Source organism: Argentina silus (genome assembly GCF_951799395.1).
Source record: "Argentina silus genome assembly, chromosome: 9".
Lineage (NCBI taxonomy): Eukaryota > Metazoa > Chordata > Actinopteri > Argentiniformes > Argentinidae > Argentina > Argentina silus.
The window spans coordinates 8391646-8416645 of NC_139663.1; the positions used below are offsets into that span (position 1 = coordinate 8391646).

At 43.3% G+C, this 25000-nt stretch overlaps 2 protein-coding genes across 2 annotated transcripts; one reads left to right on the plus strand and one right to left on the minus strand.

The window, feature by feature from the left end:
* Positions 1-305: 305 nt before the first annotated feature.
* On the minus strand, positions 306-6880 carry wnt9b (wingless-type MMTV integration site family, member 9B; the record flags this gene model as incomplete). Its single annotated transcript, XM_083676754.1, has 4 exons — positions 306-2500; positions 4403-4668; positions 5492-5745; positions 6795-6880. 4 exons carry the CDS (start codon positions 6878-6880, stop codon positions 2039-2041), a joined length of 1068 nt encoding a protein of 355 aa, XP_083532880.1. The 3' UTR covers positions 306-2038.
* A 1854-nt stretch (positions 6881-8734) lies between these two features.
* Positions 8735-14326, plus strand: arf2a (ARF GTPase 2a). Its single transcript, XM_083676314.1, has 5 exons — positions 8735-8833; positions 12162-12319; positions 13108-13218; positions 13378-13502; positions 13680-14326. The coding sequence occupies exons 2-5, from the start codon at positions 12172-12174 to the stop codon at positions 13839-13841; spliced, it is 546 nt and encodes a 181-aa protein (XP_083532440.1). The 5' UTR covers positions 8735-8833; positions 12162-12171; the 3' UTR covers positions 13842-14326.
* Positions 14327-25000: the final 10674 nt, after the last annotated feature.

The window sequence follows — 25000 nt, forward strand, 5'->3', positions numbered from 1 at the left end:
AGAAAGCGTGATACAGTGGGGGGGGGGGGGGGTATAGATAGATAAGAGTAGAAGGAGAGAAGATATATTGTACATAGAGAGAGTAGGAGAGAGGGAAAGAGAAAGCCGAAAAGTCTGAGGGTGAAAGACACCTTGTCACAGAGCTCTCCAGTATAGAAGGCTATACATATTAATTCATTTTATGACACAAGAAGTCAAATATAGTGACAGGTAACAAGTAAAAGGCCTATACATACATTGATAACTCAGTAATTAATGACAGAAACCTTTCTTTTTTTTTATACAAATGTATATGTCCATTTATTTTAATTGCTTTTAAATAAGAATATATATCACAACATTAACAAAAATATTGTTACAGTATTAAAAAGTTAAAAGTTGAACTTTGATTTCATTAAAGATGAAAGGAAGTATCTGCAAGGCAAATAAATCATAATGATAATTGACTAGGTGAGGTAGAAATACAAGATTCCATTGTCTCATATGCCTTGAGCCCTGAAATACATTCCATGTACGTCCATGTTTAATATCACTGTATAAACAAAACCAAAAGCTGGCACTAGGAACTGGAATGACGGTAAATGATTTGAAGTATAGAGCCCTAGAGGCTGACATGCACCTTTGACCTGTAGTCACGGACAGACCGAGTGGTCTGGGAAGGAGGGACAGGAGAGTAAATGCTGCTATTTCCTCTGATTGGTAATTGGGAAAATAAGAGGCATGATTGGGTCATTTCAAAGGCATTAGAGAACAAAGATGTGCCTGAATTAGAGTCTTTGGAGAAAACTGTTTGATTTGGTCTTGGAAACGCACAGCCCATTACTTGAAAGAGCAGCACAGTGCATGACATACGCCCCCTATAAATCAAAAATAGAGCAAAGGTTTGGTATGTTACACTTAATTCAGCAAAAGGAGAATTTGTACAGTCTTGTTTTAGGGACAGTATTTCACATTTCCCTCAGTGGGAGTGCATCCCCCTGCATTTCCCATTACTGTGCTAAGAACGTAAAACATATGGTAGACATTTTCAGCAACTGGTCTCATGGTCTATTTTTAGGTCTATTTTTAGAACCAATAACCATATTGCTGCATTAAGTAATAAATGACAAACTAACTACCCATGATTACAGGCTAACATTCTATCAGTCCCTCTCCAGACATCCAGTGATTTTATAGGACTTTTTTTATGGTGTATGGGGAATATCATTATTGACCCCAATGTTTTTTCTCACCTTTTGGCGAAGGAATATAGTACTGTATAACATAGCCAACATAAGTGCTTCATCTTTACATTACAAATGAATCAACACTTAAACGCACAGAACCCTTATACTGCTCTTGCAGCAACAACAACACAAAAGGACAGCAGACAGAAAGACAGACAAACAGTCAGAGGCATCATAGCATGAAGCAGCAGTTAGACAGACATACTGACTTCTAAAAAGTCAAACAGACATGTAACTCAACGTCACTGTCAGAGCTACCCCACAGGTGGGGTTGCCAAATAATGCTGGTGATATCCAGTCCAGTCCAGTACCTGGCAAAGAGGCCATCCTATGCCCCAAACTGTCCGACAGGGCAACCCCAAGGTCTGTGATTTCAGTGCATTCAGCAGGAGCAAAGCAAAGTGGTCTGAATATTGCCCCATCCAAGGAGACAGTGCTGTGTTTGATTCCAACTCAAGGCAAACAACATAATGACCTTGTTCAGATTTTCCGCTCTTCCCAAAACAAAGTATCACTTCAGGACAGGCATCTGTGAAGACATGCTTAAATGTCAAATTCCTCAAATGATTAAGAGTAATGTCTATGAGTGGTTACAGTTCAGCCATTTTGAAAGTCTGAGGACAGTTTCAACTAACTGAAACTGACATTAGATCTGTGTTTTTCTTTCTCTCTCTCTCTCTCTCTCTCTCTCTCTCTCTCTCTCTCTCTTTCTTTCTCATTCGCACAGTATTCTTTCCTGATAATTCTTTATTTTTCTCTCAGTCTTTATTTCCTTGTTTCCTCCCTCACTTTGTTTTTTCTCTCTCTTCCCATCAGTGTTTTTTGCAGGTGTACACCTCCTCCTCCCTGACGCAGGTTTGACACTCCACATGGCAGCACCAGCGCACCTGGCAGTGGCAAGAGAGAGTGGTGAGGCGCATAGCCGTGTTGTAGCCTCGCCCACAGCACAGACTCTGGCAGCTGGTGTCCTTGGCACAGGAGCGTCCGGCGGTGCCTGGGGAGTATCGGGAGGGCCTGCAGAAGCTGGGGGAGTCCTCCAGAAAGACCAGGTCAGTGGAGCGGGGGCTCTGGCCATGGCGGCGGGGCCCCGCCAACTCTGTCTCCCCAGTGGCAGCGTTGGTGACACTCAGCACACGGACAGCCGTGTCATAGCGGAATTTGAGCAGCCGCCCGGTGTCATGGAACGGGGACAGCTGCTTCCAGCAGGTCCGCACCGCGCAGGAGCCCGAGACGCCGTGACACTTACAGGTTGTCTTCAGCCCACTCTTCACAGCCTGAGAGAGAGAGAGAGAGAGAGAGAGAGAGAGAGAGAGAGAGAGAGAGAGAGAGAGAGAGAGAGAGAAAGGTAAGAGAGGAGAAAAGGAGAGATGTCAGTTTCTTCAGTCTGATTCATTAGCGGGGCTCTTATCTTAGGTGCCTATCTAGACAGAGTGAACTAGTTTCCTGCAGGGTGGGTTGGTGGGGTGCAGGCGTGGCGGGGGTTTGGGCGGATGGTCTGGGGCTAGTCTGCCTTTACCCCAGCTCAGTCCGAATGGTTTGATGATGGATTGAGGGGGACTGTTCAGCATGCCATATTTCATTTACCTGACATCTTTCACTTGGACAGCGCCTGCAGATTTCAATGTGTTGAAACTAGCTCTTTCTGTCTGCCTCTCCTGTCTCTCTTTTCTGAAGCCTGGGGCAAGGGGGACAAGCAGCACAGACAGCAGAATCTCTCCACCCTGTTCTTTGTGCATGTGCATGCTTACGGAAAATGGTTTAAAGCGCAACAGTGAGAACGGTAGAGATACTCTGTTAGTCGTGGCTAGGGATGGTGCCTTCCTTGCCTTCGGTCAAAAGTTCACTGAGCTTGACGGTGAGGGGTGGGGGTACTACAGCCACCACTGGAGCACTCAGCCACAGAAAGCCTCTGACGAGGTGGGGGCCAGAGACAGGTCATGTGGCATGGGGGTCATTCAAACAAGGAGGGGGAGACCCAGGGGCTACTTTGGGGTTGAAGAGTTCTGCTGAGTTCCGCCCTGCACAGGTATGAACCCCTCAGGGGCATCTAAGAGCATTACTGCTGAGGGATGAGGGGGGGGGGGAGTGTTGTGAAAAAAACAACCACCTCCTGTTTTTGTTCACAACGACTCCTGGCTTCTACTGAGCCATATAAGTGTAAGGTGAGAAAAACACCAAACTCAATATAGATAAGATAAGACAGACCTCTTCAGTTCGTCCTGTTGTTTTTCTCTCTCTCTCTCTCTCTCTCTCTCCCCCTTTCTCTCCCTCCCTCTCTCTCTCTCTCACTCTTTCTCTGTCTCTCCATCTCTGAGGGGTCTACCTCAGGTGTGGTAAAGGAGAGGAGCCCTGGGGCTGGCTTGTTTCTAAGCTACACACATGGTGGTTATAAACATTATGTGGATTTATGAAGAGCACAGAGCGGGACCATACAGTATGTGGGAAAAAATGCTTGCTCGTATATTAAAAGAGGCCACAGTTATAATCGCTCTCTCCCGACAGGAGACCTTTAATTTTCTGTGGGCCCGCACAGCAAGCTTTATCATGCCTGAGAACACCTGGCTCCAGGGATCCAACAGGCGTCTGTCTCCCAGCTACCCTGCCTCGCCCATTGGCTCTTTATGTACCAGGGTTAATGGGAGGCACCAGGGGGAGTGGGGCTGGCACTGGGTGAGATGTGGATGGGGAGCACAATCCCACCTCTGATTCATAAGCATTCAATTCAAGCAATTGTAACGGGTTGATCTTTTGTGTAGCTATTACAGCCGTAGGTATTTATGCCTTGAGCTTGGGAGGAAACTGCATGGTATAGCCTATCAAATTATACAACATGATATTATGCCTTTGCTAAGCTTGAGTCATTGGTCTACTGCTAGTATTTCAATAATGTACTTCTAAATATGTGCTTATTGTAATGTTTTAGGTCCAATATATATAACTTAATTTATTATATTCATTATTTTATATATATATATATATATATATATATATATATATATATATATATTTATATATATATATATATATTTATTTATTTTTCTCTCTCTCTCTCTCTCTCTCTCTCTCTCTCTCTCTCATTTATATATATATATATATTTTTTTATATATATATTTTTTCATATATATTTTATCAATGTTTTTTAGCTCGGCCACACTGTCAACACACACTCACTCACCCTGACTCCAACGTTGATGTTGTGTGAGTCGATCTGGGCCCTCAGGTCTTTGCTGACCCTCTTCTGGCCTAGAAACTTCTTGAGAAATTTAGTGCTGTATTTCAGGTTGTCACCGCAGACCCCCCACTGCCATGCCTCTCGATGCTGCAGGCCGGGGGAGTCGTCGCACGTGCACCTCTCCATTCGGCCGGAGCTGCACGCTTTGGCCAGCGCATGGGACAATGCCGCTGAGGACACTGCGAGTAGAAAGGCAGTCTCCTTTAAGCCTGGGTGCACAAATAAACAATGTATTCAGTGTACATGTATTTAACACCTCAGAGTAAGCTACCTAGTTCAGTCAGGTAAGGACCACAATAGGCCTTGGCCCACAAAAGTTGCTTTTTGCCTTCAGTTTTCCCATTATATATTGTGTCATGATTCCTCTGCTAACATATGTTGGTTTCGCACTGTTATTTGCTTAGCCCAGAGCCGTCGCTTGGGTGTATTTTGATCCAATTAATTATTATTTTGACTTGGAAGGATTTTTCCCAGATGAAAGTGAGTAATCACGCCGCCCTTTTCCTCTGGGAACTGGGCGCTTCTCCGAGATAAAAATAACCACGAGGCCCTGGTAGGCTCTGCCGCATCGGATTTTTTGGCTCTCTAGTCCTTCATTACCTCCTTGTTGACCTGTTCATGGCTCCTCGTGCTGATATCTTAAAATGCTCAAGGGATTTAAAGATTAAAAGGTGTTTTAAGGGCTAAGCCTACATAGATTCAGTTGTACATTTAAAAAGAAAAAATCTTCTTCAGAGACCAGTCATTTCACACCTAGGCTGCATACCATGCCTATCTGTCTGAATGTGCTATTCTGAAATCACCTATTACAGAATTTAAACCTTTTCTGAATGTAAGCCTTTCACCTCTTACTCAATTTACACCACTGCAGTTGACAAAACACAAATAAATAGAGTATGATTTGTTCATTACAAATTATTGACAGCTACATCAGACATCAGGCATTACATTTATGTCACCACCAAATGTTATGTCCCATATTTAATAAAAACATCGGGCATTCTGTATCACGACATATTCTCGTAGGCCTACCTCTTTTCAAAAGGCTTCCACGACCGTCCAGGCTACAGTTCCAGCGCTCGTTCCGGAATTGATAGCGGCACTCCAAGAGGCTAATGCGCACTGATTCACGCAGTGTCTCGGCTAAACCCGGCTCGCGGCGACAGAGTCGCTTCTGCCGGCGGGTCAGTGTCATCTGCTCACATTGCTTCAGGTGAGCCTTTCCTGTTGGAGGTTCATTTGAGTACGGTGCAGGTAAAAAGACCAAGGGCTCTCGGCCTGTCAGCCTGTCAAAGGACACAAATAAAGTAAAATGGTTAGTTGCTTTAATTTGAGGTGTCAATCGCTGCTGTTCACATCCACGATGCAATGTGCCTGGTCATCTTTACAAAAGCCGGCAATAGCTGCAATGTCATTAGTGTCCTTAGCAAAGCATTTGAAGAAAACTTACAGTAGGCCTATGATGCGTGCTGGGAATAGCGTCCTAGCGTGCTGGGAATAAATATATACCACAGTTGTAGGCTACAAAACTACGTGTCTTTCCTTTGTATGCACCATAGCCTAAATTGCGTAATGCCATAGGTTGATAATCAAAATTACATCTAGGCCTAATTTTATGCAGGCAATTTGGTTAATTTTCTATGGTAGCACAATGTTGATTTGCGCGCAGCTCACTGTAGCCTACTTTATTCAATTGTCAAGTTTCTAAAATGTTTTCCTTTGTCCATTCAACTCTCATTGGCCCAAGGAAAAGGGAAACTGAATTTTATTTAATTACCATTGTATTTTTTTTGGAAGAAAATCCTGTTCAGTTCTCCCTCATACAAAATTAGACTAATAGTGTGCGATAATTTCAGTTGTGCCAAACGTGCGAAGTCGAGACCGTGAGAAATCATGTAAAAGCACTACATAGTGGATTATACGACTACTAATCTTAAATATTCTGCTCTGATTGTTATTTTCTTAATAAATTATTATAATGTAGTAAAGATGAATAGTAGGTTAGGACTATGCTTGGATAGCCTGTCCATTTGGTGGCCAGGCTATTTGGAGACGTATTTGTATTTCGTTTACTTTTAGATATAAGAAAGATGCGAAAATAGATACTTTCTGGTGTAGCCGAAGTTTAACTTCAAAATATGTACATACATTCAGTATGACAACAATTGGTCTACATTCGCGTGCGTAATTACGCATAGATGAATCAAGGAACACTACAGATTTCAATTGTGATTGTGCATATTGCATGCATTATTTCCTATAGACATTTCTGCTATCATGTTCAAAATACAGCAATAAATCAAACTGTGGATACATTTAATGATTTGTAGCTGACCCGAAATAGGCTGCAGTGTTCGAGAGGAGGATGCAGAGTGCAATAAGTCGCAGTAGGCAGGCGGTCCTTGGGAGCCTGGAGCACATGATGACGGGTCGGCGCTGCTCTTCATCTCTCTCTCGCTGATTCTGCACCGAGAAAGTCTGTGCCGTCTGGCCGGCGCACCTCCTTAAGTGGCCCACACAAACCCAGTCCAGCGCGGCAGGCGCGGTCCCAAGGGAGGCAAGGCCTCTGGGGAGCGCATCATCTCGCCACACGCTCATTGGACCCTTTCGTTGCTCCGCCCCACCTATTGAAACGCCACCCACTTAGATGGAAATGACAGGTAGGCCTACAGAACGATAGATAGATAGATAGATAGATAGATAGATAGATAGATAGATAGATAGATAGATAGATAGATAGATAGATAGGTACTTTATTGATCCTCGAGGGGAAATTAAGGAACCTACCTTACATATACCCACATACCTGTGATTAGCAGTATTTCTGTTTCAATAGTGGATACAAGACATTGCATGTTTTTTCGGCCTGTGGTTACCTCATTGACATCATACTGTTTAGTCCCCTAATTGTGTCAGAGTGGGATTTAGACTACCAACCAAACAGGACTGCTCATTTACATGTGAATACAATTTAGAGAATGTGCCCCTTAGACATGTACACACACACATACATACACTTTAACTTCCATGTTCAAATGCTAGCTGAGACCACTTGTACAACCTACAGTTTGATCTCCTCCATAGTTTCAGAGCTGTAGCTGTTAGGAGTCTGTGGGTAGAGTTAGATTGACCATATGTTGGCCTGTAAGATTTGTAGCCTTACGTCATTTTGGCCATCATATTTACACCAGACTCCAAAATACGCCTACTTTGTGTGATTATATGCTGTTGTACTTTTGTTTTCTTTTTTTCTTTTTTACATTGCATGAAAAACTTCAGTAACTTATTTAATAAGCCCTCAAATGGATGTTTGACTCAATATTAGGTAGAAATATGCAACCCTCATGCAATATGTGAGAACATGCCTGCGTTTGCACGTCTAATAGGTGTATGTAGAAATAAATGTCATGTTGTTTGTGGAGAAAATTCAAACACTTGAGCATTGTAAATACATGACAGGAGTGGACGAACACATTGCTTATTATTTACACTATTATGCAAGTGGAGGGAATGGAGACCATTTAGAGACCATTGCTGCAGCAAGAATAGAGCACCATCTGGTGGATTAAATCGGAAGTAAGCGAAATTGTGAGAACTTCTAATGACAACAATCCAAATTGACGCAGAAATTGAACCTCTATGAACCTCGAACCACCACTATTTCTGGGTTTATAGGATCTTTGTCTGAACAATAGGCTACCTGTCACAGCATAACCACCATAATCTATTGTCCTTGATTAGACCTTGGATATCAGTCTTATTTAGGGTTAGGTTGTTTTCCCAGTGGATCAATTAATTAACATCACAGCCTGAAAATGATTGGATTAATACAAAGGTAGACCTAAGGTAAAAGGTTACCCCCAAGCCTTATAAGTGCCCTATTGGGTCAGTTCGTCTACCGTATGGTTGGGCTACCCATCATCACTTGTAAACAATTGCTTGCCATAATGAATGTAAAACCATTCACATGTGTAACCGGTTTGGACTGTTTCTTGTCCCATGATGATGGGTTGGGCCGTCGACGGGGCAGGGATGACTTGTCACCGTCTGGAGCCCCGGAAACTGCCGGACATGGGGCGGGGAGTTGGGCGGGGATGGCTATGATCCTACGGAAGTCTCATCTTTCATTTTGTAGGGCAAACTGGAGGAGGAGTTTTTAAAAATCTCCGCCCTCAAAATTTATATTTTGAGCAGCGATTGGGTAGCAGCATTGGAAGGAGGGTTTATGTTACTTGAATGGACAACACGATTGGTGAAGATCTTGCGATGTGTAAGGTCCATGACGCGGCTTTCTTGACACTTGTGAAAGACGCCATTTTGTTGTTAGTGGTGAATAGGAGCGTTAAAGAAAGATCGAGAAACCGCCACTAAAAGGTAATATATATGAACCTAACATATATTAGATGTTTCAATGTGTTTTTATTTTCATAAAACTGAAATGTAAATGTGTATACCTTTTATAATGACCTGACCGCGAGCTTTCGCATCGAATTCTGGTCTGTGTCACACAGAGCACGGATCCTCAGCTACCGCGGCCGGTAGCCAGCTAGCTGCCGAGAAGCTGGCTACCTAATGTCAGCTCGCCCATCATATTCTCGCCTGTTAAGTTACTGCAGACGATTTAGCTAGATAATCTGTTAGCTAGATCTATATATATTTGACAGTACATGTTAGCAGACCAGTTTTGACTTGGTCGGAGTTGCTGTTATTTAAGCTCCTTTGACCAAATGAGAGCTGGCTAGCTAGCAAGCTACGTTACTTGTTTGTGCTATGCTAACTGACAAGTAGCTACGCCTAAATTGGCCGGTTAGCTTGGTTGAAACGGTTAACCAAACGAATCCTTATTGTCATGAGTCACGACTAGCTTGTCATTCCATTCCTCCTTTCTCTGTCCATTACGATTGAATTCTAAGTTAGGCCAACATAGTTAGCTAACCAGCTAGGTAGCAAACACAAGAAGGGTCCTGCTGAAACCAGTTGTCAAATACCCGTGGCTTTTCAAATGAACGTAGTCAATTCTGCCGTCTAAATGAATGAATAAGTTATAGTTAGTGTCAAATAACTGTACACCTATCGTAAGAACCAAGTCTTCTAGCTACCTATCGCACAGACATGGTTGCTCAATGTCGGATGAGACAGGATACGTAGTACTCCTGTTAGTTGCTCGTTTTGTATCTAGATCATTCTTTTGAAGTGTATCAGATGCACATACAATCTTGGGTGTTTTTACTCCTATACCAGCATCCCTCTGTGTCTACCTGTTCTAGTTAAATTGTTGAGCTCTCCAGGAATCTGCTGCTGATTTCCATCCATTGTCTGAATGAAAAATGAGTGTCCTGAAATCTTCCTACCACTAAGATCCTATCTAGTCCATTTTAGCCAATGGACGACCAACGATCTGAGTGCCACAAGCATTTTTAAACTCACCAGATCTGGAAGTTAAACAGGCTTTCCCAACTTAGCTGTAGCCTCTTGTTTACTCGGTTAACTGCAAATAAGCCCCCTTGATACCTAAAGTTAATGTGACATACACAATCTTAACTTCAATATTGTCACACTACTTGGCTATATAGTATTATGCACTGGCAGCATTTGTGTTACAGAGAAGTATTTTTTGTAAAGACCTTCAAGTCATGGGGATGTTTGCATCGCTTAATGTCAAAAGCCAGTTGCAGATGAACGATTCAAGGAATTTTAGCTGATTGTTGAATGAATTGAAAAATATACTGGATGGATAGTGATGGACATGCTACAGCCCTCAGTCATTTGGCCTGTCAATTATTAATCCACAGCGGTTCAGCTGAATTTTTTATGAGCCTCTCCCTCTGTAACCAGCACCTTTGTGAGAGAATGTTGCTCCAAGTAAACACCCACTCAGCCTATGTACCCCCGAATTCCCCATCTCACAGCCCATGGCACTAACACTTGGACCTTGTGCTTTTTTACTTGTTGTGGGATACACAACTTCCTCCCTCTGACTTGATCCCCTCCCACACTCTCCTCTACAAACCCCACCTTCTTATCATTCCTGTTTCCTCAGAGGACCAAGCATATCTAAGAACTTCCTCTCTTGCTAGAGGAACAGGATGGACATGTTGGATGCAAATTAGCTGTCAGGTCAGGAGATTCAAGCATTGGGATGATGTCATTCTTCGAGAAGTCAAAACTAGGTTTTCCAGTTCTGAAAGTTTCAGGGAAGCACATTGCGAAGCTCTGACTCAAATGAGGTACACCGACATGAAGCTAGCATCAATGCCACATGATGTCAGAACTCAACCACTTCAGCTTTTGTTTGTCAAATAGTTGCTGTAAATGGTTTCCATTTCAGAGATGTGTGTGTGAGTCAGGGCTTCTACATGTCTTTAATGTTTTACAGTTGTAGGCCTACAGTTTCATTCACTTGGCCTGGAGTGTGGTATTATGATGACGTGTACCTCCCTTATACCATCAAGGACAGGTGGTCTTATTTGAAGGGGTAATTTGTAGCAATATTTGCATGTCTTTCTGGAGCAAATGCTGTCTACGGAAAGTGCAGTCTGCATGTGCTGTATCTGGTGTGACAGAGTAATTGTCTCCCCGTCTATCTCTCCTGGTTAATTCAGCAGCGCGTCTCTGCTTACAGGTGTGCCATTACCTGTCTCCTTTCCAGCCTCTGACTCAGGTGGTTTCTCTTTCCTCTGAGCACTGGCCTATATTCTCCACATCACTGGCCTCACTGTTTGCTTTTTCTGCAGTTGCAAGGCCGTTAGTGTACAAAACCATCCTCCCTTACTGAACTCCCCACATGTTGCACATTGTGTATTAACGAGCCAGGTAATTTATGAGTGGGTTTGTCAGTGTTAATACCCATAGCTTTTTAAAACTATTTGTGATGGTGTTGCATCATTGGTGTTTTAGACTAAATAATAGGATTATTTGTGCTTGACAACTAGGCTATAGCCTAATTAAGACGAACCCTAATTCAGAATAAAGGACTACATATATTGTAGCTTTTTTGATAACACGTCAGTGTTTGAGGAGTGTTTAAAACACGAGAGTGTATGCTGCTGTCATGCGTGTTTGCACAGTTTGAGACTAGGTCATATTTTAATAGCTCTCGTTCTGGGTTATGTCACCGAGCCTGTTTACATCCTCACTTGACTGGTAGCTGTTGAGCAATGCATGCCGAGGATCAGCGATGGGGAAACGCTCTCTGGCTGGGTGTCTCTCTGGTCAGTGCTGTGGCTGTCACATGATCCATCACTCTGCCCCAGGTTATAACATCTGTCTTTCAGAACAGCACAAACCTGTAGCTCCATCAGCCAGACATGGAGAGTGTGTGTGTATGCATGCGCGTGTGTGTGTGTGTGTGTGTGTGTGTGTATGTGCATGTGTAAAGAGAGACCCAGAGGCGCCGCTATGAGGACCCATTGTTAAGACACTAAATCAACACAGACAGGGACTGAATGTGTTTCTCAGCACTTTCTCTCCCACTCAGGATTTTACTCTGTATTGTTTCCATTCATCAGAAACAAGGAAGCACAGTCTGAAATGATATCAAGGGTAACATACCTTCATTAATTTGCAAAAAGATGGAAACTATGATTTTAAAATGTTTGTGCCTATGAGACAGCGCACCATGAATGCAATGAAGTTTGCCATACTGCTTTGGTGCCAGTTTCAAGCTCTGATTATTGTGTTGTCTCTGCCTCCCTCCCTCCAGATTAGCCAAGATGGGGAACGTGTTTTCAAATCTGTTTAAGAACCTCTTTGGTAAAAAAGAGATGAGGATTCTGATGGTGGGGCTTGACGCTGCCGGTAAAACCACCATCCTGTACAAGCTCAAACTGGGAGAAATCGTCACCACAATCCCTACCATCGGTGAGTCCCCTTTTCCCTTTTTTAATCTCCCATACCCTTCTTCTCGCTCACTTCTCAGCCATACAAACCCTCCCAAAATGCCCCCACCCCCCACCCTATAGTTTCTTTCTCTACTCATGTCCAGAATTTGATTTCATGCTGTCTAGGCTCCTGTTTTTTTTCTTCTTCTTGGCTGTTGTCTCATGTGGAGGGGTGGAAATGAACCTCATAAACTCAGCCATGTACTCCCTCAGTCCCCTCCCCACCACCACCTCCCTGCCTGCCTGCAATCACTGCCCACATGCCCAGAGAAGCTGCCTTAAGCTGCCCTCAGGCTCTAAAGTAATGATAGAGAGAGGCCCTGTTAAGGCCAAATCAGTCATAATATATGGATGTAGCCTATAGCTTTAGAAGACGTGGCCTGGGTTAACGCTTGTCAGCTGCAGAGCTCCTGCAGGCTGTGTGCTGCAATGCCACTGTTGTCATAGTGATTTCAAACAGGAATGGATGTGCAGCAGCCTCCAAATAATCATGCCTCTACAGACATTTTACCAGAGTCTGATGACCACTGATGGAACATTTTAATGCAATGTGTTGTACAGATAAAAAGTACGTTATGATTTATTTTGTTTGTGTATTTTCTTAATGTAAGTTTGAACATTTGCATACAGGCAAGGAATGCTTGTATGTTTACACTGGCTGATGTTGCACAGTCTCTTGGAATGTTATTGTGTCCTCGTTTGACCCTGACGTAACTGATTTTTCCCATACCTACCCCTGCTTCCAACACTTTCTCTTCCTCTCCACAGGTTTTAATGTTGAAACGGTAGAATACAAGAACATCAGTTTCACGGTGTGGGATGTGGGCGGTCAGGACAAGATCAGGCCTCTGTGGCGGCACTACTTCCAGAACACACAAGGTGAGCTTTAGCCACAGGATACTGTTTCCAGAACTCTCACAGCTAGTTGTACAGACACCAGCCCCCCTGCTCTTGACTCAACCCCTCATGAGTTCAGTTCTCTCTCTGTGTCTCTCTCTCTCTCTCACTTCCTCCTCACTCATCCCCTTTCCCTTCCAGGTCTGATCTTTGTGGTGGACAGCAACGATAGGGAAAGAGTGAACGAGGCACGAGAGGAGCTGAATAGGATGCTGGCTGAAGATGAGCTGAGGGATGCTGTGCTGTTAGTTTTTGCAAACAAACAGGTGAGCTTCACCAATACACTATTTTAGGAATTGGTAGTGGTGTTGTACATTTATATTGTTGCAGACTGTGGTGAAACTTAAAGAATAGACTCACTCTGAACTAAGATTGTTTGTGGGGGGCCTAAGATATTGATATGTTCCTGTTTTAACCATGTCTTTCTCTGTCCACTCTTCCAGGATCTGCCCAATGCCATGAATGCTGCAGAGATCACAGACAAGCTGGGTCTGCACCAACTGCGCAACCGCAACTGGTACATCCAGGCCACCTGCGCCACCAGTGGGGACGGCCTCTACGAGGGCCTGGACTGGCTTTCCAACCAGCTCAAGAATGCAAAATGATCCATCATTCCATCGTCTGTCTGCCGTCTATGTATTTGTCTGCGTCTGCGCAGTGTGATGGGCGACAGCGCTGGTCCCAGCCCCCCCCCACCCTCCCCTCTCCCCTCCCCTCTCTTTCTCCTTCTGTCTTTCTCACTCCATCCCCTTGAACCATTTGGGGCTTTGACCAGTGCTACCCTGCATGTGCGTGTGTGAGTGCAAGCGTTTGGGTGGATCTTAATGTGTGTGTATGTGTGTGTGAGTGCATACATGTGAGCTGGGAGTGGGAGCAGCCCTGCTGTGCCTTTAACACAGTCACTCTCACCCGAGGAAATGGCAGCATGGCTAACTCTCTCAAGCGCCTCGCCCCCTATCCCTCCCCTCCTGCCCCACCCTCAGCGCATCCCAAGGCACTGTGGTTTTCACAAGGCAAAGAAAGACCAAGGACTCTAAGTCTTATGTGTAATCTGAAAAATGAATAAAGTTTATAGAATAATTAAAAAGAAGTACCTGATTTACATCCACCAGTGTTGAGCTCTGTTAGACACTTGTTAAACTGTTGGTTTAGGACCCCACACCACACAATGAAATAATCTCAATGTAACCTGTATCAGGTTGGAAAAAAAGACAATAAAAATACCTTTTCCATCCTAGATCCTTCTTTGCATTCTTTTGAAAATCATGCTGTTTGGTTCTATGCCCAACCCCAGAGTTATGGCTCTCTACTTCTTTCACTTTACCCAACTTCTTTCACTTCCCTGAAACCCTCATTGAAGGCAAGACGAGTGATGCCACCATTTTGCATCTGCTCAGTTTTGTGGTTGAGAATCCCCCGTTTTTGTCTTACGACTGTTGCGCTTCTTGGTTGCACCTGGATGGCTTAAGGGTCTGCTGCTTTTGAGTGAAAATGATTATAAGATGCATGATTTTATCACAATCATTTAATCTTAATAGAATGACTCAAACTTTTCTGTTGACCGTTATCAAAAGGCAACAGTAACCAGCTGCGGACCCTGCAACCCTCTGAGATCGACTTGCGGCAACTTAGTTTGGATATTGCCTTCCCAACTCCACCTCTTAAAGCTTTCGCTCTGTATTAGTATCTAACTAATAAGTGATGCCGTTCTTTTCACGGGGCCTTGTGAATTCATTGATATGGTTTAACTGAGTGAGTGATCCTGACTGGGTGTGTAAAATGCAATAAATTATGTGTGTGTGTGTGTATGTATACATGTTTGAGTGGTTGTGGGTAGTGGAATGTAGCCACAGCTTCGTTGGGAGGTGTATGTATGGTGAGAGGTGAGTTGGGTGTTGTCAGCTGCATTCCTGTCCAGTGAAACAGTGAGGCCTTTTGAGAGTTGCTCCCACTCTGGCTTTCTATTCATTTAGTTTTCTCGTCTACTTTTTAGTTTTTGTTATTATGTTATTATTTTTGGATTTTCTTTTTTGTACAGATTACCTGGTTCAAAGGGTTGAGCATGAACTGATGATCCAGATGTGCAGTCCTTCAATCAAATGCTTTAGAATCCTTTGGGTTGACTTATTAAGGGCTGGTTGTGTTTGGGTTAGCTTGGGGGTGTTCGCTTTGCAGAGCTGGGCTGTCTTGCAGGGCATGGGGGGTGACCTATTGGGGCCACTTGCCAGGTGTGCTTACAGGGCACCCTTACTGTTATCCGATTTATCATTGTGCTGTGTTTTAAAGCTCTCATGGCATTCAAGGTGTTAAGCTTTCCTTAGCCTACAATCCAAACGTATTGATGTAACACAAATGCTGGGCTTTATAATTAGTTTGCTATATATGTAGTCAGGGTAGCTATCCCGGTTCTCTCAGCACAGGTGGATTCACATCTTTCCCTTTGCTGCATGTGATGACCAGCTTGCACAATACAGTACTGTATAATGACATGAAAGGTTTGTCCACCAACCTCTTGTCCATCAAGCAGCAGGGGGGGAAAAGCTTACCCTCACTTCTCAGCACCCATCAGCAATTATGCACTCATTGACAACCCGATCTCATCAGCATCGCTGTAGTAGCTACACCAGCAGACAGTAGGGCGGGGTTATCCTCTATACAGCTTGATCATTGATTCAAAAACGGGCAAAGAATGGTTTTCAGTACATCCATATATTCCAAAGGTTACTGCGAATGTTGTTGAGAAACCTTTAGTACACTGTACGTACCCCCTGCTGATTGAAGGTGACCCAAAGGTCGCGATCCCACACTGACCTCTCAAGGGAAGGACTGATCTTTTCCCTTTTTATCTCTGTACAACTGGACAGTTAGTTATGTTTTTTTCTTTATATAATGCTCCAGATTCAGCAAGTTTCAGCAAATGAATAACTCTAATCTCTTGGCCTTTTTTCTGTCATGATCTTGTAGAGTTAGTGCTAAAATCCATGGGGTTGAATGATGAGCATCTCCTATGGTATATGGCAAGTAATTAAAGTGTATATGAAATCCTGTATGAAAATGTATTTTAACTTGATGATTTCATTTAGCTACCCTTGTTCAGATGTGAAGCTTTAATTTTTGAGATAATTTCTGTACAAATGACACAAGGTGTGTGTGCATATGAATTTTTCTTTTTCTTAATGATTTCCCTTTGTTTTTAGCTTTTTTAACCCATCTTGTAACATCTGAGAAATGCACTATAATAAAGAGATCTCTATTACAAACCCTGTCTGACCTTTTAATTACATGACTGTTGAAATTATCAGAATCAGAATTCTTTTATTTGGCCAAGTATATTTGCACATACAGAAAATTGACTTGGTGAGGTTGGTGCATAGGACATAAAACAATATATAAGCAAAATATTATATATATTATATATATAATATATAATATAAATATATATTAAAATATAATAATATATTAAATATGATGATATAAACTGGGATTATAATCTTAGTTCAGTTCCACAACTTCAGTTAGAACCCTAACCCAATCTAGCAGTTTTAGCTGTGGTTGAAATTACAAAGAAACGGTGGATCCCAGTGGCCTTATTTGAATGGGTTCCCCAATAACGCAATACTCCTCTTAGCCACATAGCGGCGCTGTGGGATGGCCATCAAAAGAAGTGGACTCCAAAAGCATAATCCGAGTAGGTTTGTATTTATTTATTTATGGTCAGCATGCAGCAAGTGTTGCAGCAACCCACTGATATAGATAATGCTCCCATGGAGAACGCTTCCAGCTCCTAAGCCCACTTTTGTCATTTTTTTGGAATACACAATAACAGGATGATCTCCAGCAATACTATTTCTCCATTTCCTTAGATCAGGCAGGGATCCTTTTGGGCTAGTCTTTCATTATATGTCAATATCCAAAGAATGTCTCTATGAAGAGCTAGTTGGAACAATCCCTTGAGTGTCACAAGAGAGGAACATGTTTGGTGTAGGAAGATATAAAAGGCCTGCTGGATTGCTGAGATAGTCATTTCAGATAATCAATACCATATGATGCTAATCCAAGGGTAAGATGTGGTATGATAACCTATAAGCATTAAGAATGATGGTTATGTACATTACAGTATACACTCATGAACACTTTATTAGGAACAGTATACTAATACTGGGTTAGGGCCTCCCTTTGCTCTCAAAACAGCCTCAATTTTTTCAAAGATGTTGGAAACATTCCTTTGAGATTCTGGTCCATGATGACATGGTTGCATCACGCAATTCCTGCACATTTTTCAGGTGCACTTTCAAGCTGTAAATCTCCCATTTAACCACATCCCAAAGGTGTTCTATTGGATTCAGATCCGGTGACTGGGAAGGCCACTGAAGAACACTGAACTCATTGTCATGTTCATGAAACCAGTTTGAGACGACTTTTGCTTTGTGACATGGTGCATTATCATGCTGGAAGTAGCCATTAGAAGATGTGTAAATTGTGGCCCTGAAGGGATGCACATGGTCAGCAACAATACTCAAATAGGCTGTGGCATTCAAGCGATGATTGATCTGTATTAACAAGCCCACACCATTACACCACCTGCACCATGAGAAGGTGTACAGGTGTTCCTAATAAAGTGTTAAGTGAGTGTAGGTGTGACTACATAATACCTTAGTGTGGCATGCAGTTTGATTTAGATTTTTCATTGAATAGATACAGATATAAAAACTTCTACCTGCAGCTGTGGTCATACCCAAACATTCTCTAGCCTATGTTTTCTCCTGTTGGTGATGCTGGTATTTTAGCTTGAAAACATCTTTACTCCATTTCATAAAAGGGAGGATATGAGATTCAACGAAGTTTGCCGGGAATGTTCTTCATTATGTTGTTGTGTGCTTTACAGAAAACCCCTTGAGAAATAGTGACAATATCAAAAAGGAACAGATAACAATGGGGTGTTCTCCCCCACTGCCCCAGTTCTTGCCTGTCTGATTGATAGGTGACACATTGAGGTCAGTGCGATACACTAGAGCCTATGCATGTTACACTCCAGAAAACCTTGTCCCTATGGCAACTCACTGGTCCCCCTGGAAATGTGTACACCTGTCAAGCTTGGTAGATTTTCACTGTCTACAAGTGTCTGTCACACTACCTTCAAGTAGGTTCATGAGACGGTGATGTTGATCACAAAGGAGACATAGCGTGTTCTTTCCATTTGTAAGGTGACAACCTCTCTGGACCAGGAGCGTTGATGATCACGTTCATACCAACCCAGCACACAATTGTTGCTCTTTAGTATTCGCAGAAACATCAAATGTTCTTTCTCAGTGTGCACCTGGTGAGGACCATCTGGTACTGGTGCAATATTGGAGCCGTATCACCATGAACACATACCTCTAATATGTGAAAGTCAAAAAACCCTCCCTCTCCTCTTCTTCCGCCTCCCGCACTCAAATTTCCATGATTGCTTTTAGTGTGCCATCAGGGACCAAGGGAGATAATGAGTGTTGATGGACCAATCGTGATGATTCAATTAGTCCCTTTGATGTTCGTTAGGGTATTAATGCTCAGGGATGATAATTATTTTAGCAATCCTGTGTACATATGGGCAGGGAGATTGGGAAAGGAAGGGTATCATATGCACATTAAGAGCCATCCACCAACTCTCAGGAAAGACTCAGGATATATACAGTATGAATAGACATGGCTGTCATAACTAAAATGGCTCTCAGAGATAAGACCTAATAGATGTATCAGTCTAGAAAGCAAAATGGCCACTGGAGGGTCTAGTGCAGAAGCCCCTTCTTGTCCTCTGTGACCTTTCCTCACAAAGCCACAGGCTTCTTAACAACCCAGAGGAGAACAGCGTGGGACTGCTGTTCTGACAGCAAGGCAGACAGCCCGGCGCCACGGGGGGGTCTGAGGGGGCAATGCCCTCAGTTAGAATTTTCTGCACCCTCAGTATTGTGCCCCAATCATTTTGATTCATCTGAATCGTCTTTTGTCAAGTAATTCTATCTGCTCCACAAAGGGTTAACTGTCTCAAGATCCCCTTCTTGCTCCACACACCTAAAAAAACAACGCTAATTTGATTGGCTTAGGCTGAACTCTGGAAAGACCCTCATCTGAAGTTTCCGCTTCGCTTGTCGGTCAGTCTGATATGAGTGTGAGGTGAGCCAGCCGCTGACTGAATGAAAGCCAGGTGCCTGGGCTGAAGGGATTGTCAGGTCCTTTAGAAGTTGGAAAACTCCTTTAGAACTGGTAATCCTAAAGGGCATGAATGGACGAATACTTGAACTGCCTGTAAATTCTCAACCCTAAATACTACAAGCCTCTTCTTAAGAGTATGTCATCTTAGCTGTATCTCTGATATATTCTTTTTTTTTTTTTTTTTAAACAGACCTCTAGCTCTATCCAATCTCCCAATCCAGCCAGAGAGCATTGTCAATGAATGGAGGCATATTCATCAGGCATATTCACCCTAAAGTCAAAAATGTTCATGCTTCAAGCTTCTACTTGAACTGTGTCATCCTTAGTACTACTTCTGATAGATTGTTTATCATAACAAAGCTATACCTCAAAATAATCCAAACTGTAAACCTTTAATTTAATGTTTTAAAACATTATAATTGTAATTTTACCTCCTTTTGCTTTGGGATGTGTCATTAGGGTGTAAATATGATAGTTTGTGTGAAGTTATTAAAAAAAAAGATTGATCAAATACCTACCAAAGATCATGCATGACATGAGAGTATTAGTATAGTGTTCCTAATAAAGATCTTGGTGAGTGTAGGTCCTCTGTGTAACTCTTCACCTTGAATTTTGCAAAAAGTGGTATACACCCATGAGAAAAGGTTTTGAACAACAGCACCTCCTGCAGGGTATCATATAGACTGCAGTCTGCTTCTCTTCACATGCACACTTCTGCAGGCTTATTACCACAGCTCACGAAAACACAGTGTCTTCACCTCAGTTATTACATTATGTTGCATTGTGAACTACAGGCTAAAGCCTTTTTGGCTGTAGTGTGTGATGGACTAGTGTAGTGTTTCCCCCCTTGCTGCCATGGTAGAGTCCACCCCCAGACAAACCTGCTGCTTTTACCACTGGAGGGAGCCCAAGTATACTTCACCCTGGATCACCACTGAGGTCACTACCTGCTTTTCATTGGCATTGAGATGATGCTTGATAAGTTACAAATGAAAACACACAGACACACACACGCACGCTCATGCGCACGCACACAGACACACACACACACACGCATGCACGCGCACGCACGCAGACACACACACACACACACACACACACACACACACACACACACACACACATACACTGAGCACGTTCACTCATATATATATATATATATATATATATATATATATATATATATATATATATATATATATATACGATAGACATGAGGATCAATATCTCTCTGGAAGATATGCTAACCATTAGCAGGCTGATAATAGCCACATAATGCTGATGGACATTGCAACAATCGTGTTGATGGAAGGGTTGGGGATCCTGGAATGTGATGGTGATGATGAGGGTCTGCTGATGATCAAACAGAGCTCATGCTGTGTCTGACCAGACCACTGCTCCATGGTTACCCTCGGAAACCTCAGTCTCTCTCCAGCTGGATTTCAGGTGGCCAATTCTCTACGGAGATGTTACCTTGGAAACAGCACCTTACGTATTTATAGAGAGTGGTTGGGCAGACATGGGAAAAAGGGAGAACGGGAGACAAGACATGGACTCTGATACAGATTCAGTATTGCCCCGAGGTGTGTGTGTGTGTGTGTGTGTGTGTGTGTGTGTGTGTGTGTGTGTGGGGGTACTTACTAAATTGTCTTTAATTTGAGATCCGTTTAACAATCACTATCTATAAAGAGGCTGTCAGTATCTGGGGATGACTGGAATGATTGTCTGATGAGGTGAGAACCTGTTTGACACTGTTTGATCTCTCACATCTTTTGCAGTGTGACTGTTGTCGTTGATGCTCTGCTGTGTGACAAAGTGTTGAATGATGAATACGCTGTTCACATCTGAGTGCTCACCACGCACAATACAACATCTTCATCCACATAGCAGTACAACAAAACACACTCTTTTCCACTTTGTCTGCACTTGACCTTTACTGACTAGCCTCTGCGGATCACCCATATCTCAATTTGATCTGTGGCAGCACACCCCTAGTTTAACGCCACATTAAGTCCTTACTCCCCCCCCCCTCCCCCAAACAGTGCCTACTCTTCTGCAACAGCATTGATCAGCCCCTTTTCATCCACCCTGTTGTAATGTATCCCATAGGGACCTCCTTGCAGCCTGCTCTGGACAGAGGTGAGAGGGAGAGGAGGGGGAGGAGGAGGAAGAGAGAAGTGTGCGTGACAAGTGTCTCTTTCCTACCATTCCTATTTGCAGATGGAGTGTAAGAAAGAGTGTGTGTGTGTGTGTGCGTGTGTGTGTGTGTGTGTGTGTGTGTGTGTGTGTGTGTGTGTGTGTGTGTGTGCGTGCGTGCGTGCGTGTGTGTGTGTGTGTGTGTGTGTGTGTGTTGAAACACTACAACACTATTCTCCCAATATCTCTCCAATATCTCACCTTTTTTGTCCCAAAGTCCTCTGTGTATATCCAGGGCTGACAGCTTTTGATAAATCTGCAGCATAAAAGCACTCACAGAGATGATGATAAAAGCTGGTTGTGACGTGTGTGCGTGTGTGTGTGTGTGTGTGTGTGTGTGTGTGTGTGTGTGTGTGTGTTGGTTGTCTCTCTGCTGACACACCCTTTCTCTGGCCTGCGAGCCACAGAGTGCACTCAGCCATATGTGTGTGTGTATCCTCATGAACCCATACATCAGCATGCAAAGCTGAACACAGCCCAGTTCACACGGACGTTCAAAATCCCATCCACCCACACCACTCTGAACACACAACCCACCCTCCAACTCTGCACCCATCCATAAAGACGACTCATCTCCCACCGTCCACATTGCCATGGAAACACAGGATTTGGTCAGTTGATTGGCGGTGGATTCGCAGTGTGTGAAGGAGGCCAAGTATCCTTTGATTTGATAAGGGAGTCACACCCATAGCCTGATCACGCTAGTGCAGTAGGAATGGTGATCACGGTAGTGCAGTAGGAATGGTGATCACGGTAGTGCAGTAGGAATGGTGATCACGGTAGTGCAGTAGGAATGGTAGAAATGGCAAGGTTGAAGGATGATCGATGTACTAGGGCAGTTGCCTCCCCTTCCCCCCCCACCCCCCCCCCCCCCCCCACCCACAAACTTGTCCTCTCCTCGTGCATCCAGCCACACTGTCATTGACATTCCCCCCAGCCCCCGTCTAACGATCTCAGATGGTCGCCCGCCACTGGAGCGAGGGCAGATCTATTGTGCAGCACTGTGTGCCAGTGAAAGAGTTTCTGGGTCGGTGAGCTCATACTGCTCGGATGGAAAGAAGAGAGGGGAGGTGATGAAGAGGAGGACGAAGAGGACAAACTGTGTTCCTGGTAACTCTAAGTTTCAGACATCTATAAAAGAAAAATCTAATTATGATAATTGTTTGAGCTCACAGTTGGAGGTGATCCCTTGATGAACATTAGTTCTCCTATGCATGTTTATGGAGGCCAGAGTTCCTCGCATTCTAAAATGTCATCCAGGAACATATTTCTAAGGTTCTATCCGTGTATCACTCCCAGTCTAGCATGCAGAAACGTGTACGGAGAGAAATACATAAAGCAGGGCAGTAACTAAAAATGTGGGTATATATGGGTTAGTAATGTGGGTGGGGAGGATGGGTCGGACTACAACTCATTTCCACTCACATCATCACGAAGAAAACTAAAAAGCAATGGATGTCATGGGAAGAGAGGGCTGGGAAAGACAAACATTTCACGAGCAATGAAGCCATCTCCAGTGTGAATGATGTAACAATGGATGTCATGTATTTAGAAAGCAGGAGCAGAGACTGTTCTCCAGCATTACACCACAGGGATTTTTTGCACCTCCCTAGTTGCTATGGCAGTATGTTTTGCGTCATTGTCCTGCTGTATGATGAAGCCCTGTCCAATGAGTTTGGAGGCATTTGCTTGTACTTGGGCTGAAACAATGTTTCTGTACACTTCAGAATTCATCCTGCTGCTGCTGTCAGCAGTTACATCATCAATGAAGACACGTGAGCCAGTTCCAGTGGAAGCTATACATGCCTAAGCCATAACACCCCCTCCACCATATTTCACAGATGAGGTGGCATGCTGTAGATATTGGGCAGTTCCTTTTTTTCTCTACACTTTACTCTTGCACCACACTTTACTATCTCTGGTACATGTTAATCTTTGTCTCATCTGTCCACAACACCTCTGCAGGTTCTTTTAGGTACTTTTTAGCAGACCATAGCCTGGTGGTTTTAACCTCATTGTAATTGTTTGATTTCAAATCCAAACTTTTAGAATGTAGAGCCAAAAGATGAAAAAATGCTTCACTCTCAAATTACTTATGCAGGGCACTGTACATACAGTAAGCCTACAACATCACGTGTTGTGAAATATAGAAGTGTGGGATGAGGAACAAGTAGGATGGAACATGGAAAGTGATAGACAGAAGTATTGAGCTTTCAAAAAGGTCTTTTGAAAAATGAATTGTAAGAGCCTATTTGTGATTCAGAGAAAACATAATTGCAAAGTTCAGGAAATTGCTCAAAATCTCTGGTGACATTTAGAATGCTGCCATCATGTCGTTGTAGGCGACACATTTAAATGCTGATTGAAGCCCTCACAGACAAATGGCAGTGGTGAACAAAGTTGCTGGAAATGAAAGAGACTGAAAGAGACTGCAGATTGTTTATAAATCTAAGTGAACTTCGAGATGTGAACAATTAAGTTACTCTAATCCAGTTTTAATGGCAAGGATTGGATGTCTTTCTCGACCTCACACAATTATTTGGAAAAGGGACAGGCCTTTTTGTCAGCAGTATAGGATGGTATAGTTATCTAGTGCAGTTATCTGGGCACTTTTGCTTAAAGCTGTGTTTGCATGATCTGCACCAAAATTCTAAAGCCTGACGGAGTACGCGTTTTGTTTGGCTGACCCTGTCATGCAGTCCAGTCATGTATTTATTTCCCGCCTGTACACAAACACTGATCTAAGCTAAGCCTGAATGCTTTTTAATGGTCTCCAAAGATCTTGTTTCTGCGCTCCACAAAACTATATTAAGCACATTACCGTGCCACCTTCAAAACAGCCACAGGGAGCTGCACTAAATTACAGTCAAAGGAGCTTTTGTTTCGTGGCTGTAATATGTAAGTGTATCTGTTGGTTTGGGAGCCTGGTTTTATTGGCTGTGGCTGAATAGGTTCTGAGCTGTGATTGGCTCGTTAATAGTTTGGGTTTTAGAATAATTGATGAGCAGGGAGTACATTGAACCCGTGGAATGTGTTTTGTTTGCATTGTCATCCTGAACAGACTGAAACTGTCTGAAAAACTATCGAATTGATTTTCTGATGAGTGATGAATATGTCATTTTTTCCCTAATGTGCCTAGTACCTACTGGTCTTGCGGGGACAGACGTGTTGCCTCCCACAAATTGCATATGCTCCCAATATCCCCCTTTCTCAAAAGCAAGAAAATCTGTCCTCTCCTTGATTTCTCTGTCCTCAATTCAACAACTTGTACAGGGGGGTAGTGGGATTGAAGAGGTCTTTAGGGTTAGGGTTAGGGTTAGTACAGGGGGGTAGTGGGGGTGAAGATGTCTTTAGGAGGGATTGTTAAGATGTAGCC

What these genes read in the sequence shown, in the direction of transcription:
- arf2a (XM_083676314.1), top strand. Translation starts at nt 12,172, where the DNA reads ATGGGGAACGTGTTTTCAAATCTGTTTAAGAACCTCTTTGGTAAAAAA. An exon ending in CACCACAATCCCTACCATCG is followed by an intron (nt 12,320 to 13,107) that starts GTGAGTCCCCTT and finishes TCCTCTCCACAG; the next exon opens with GTTTTAATGTTGAAACGGTA. An exon ending in CTACTTCCAGAACACACAAG is followed by an intron (nt 13,219 to 13,377) that starts GTGAGCTTTAGC and finishes TTTCCCTTCCAG; the next exon opens with GTCTGATCTTTGTGGTGGAC.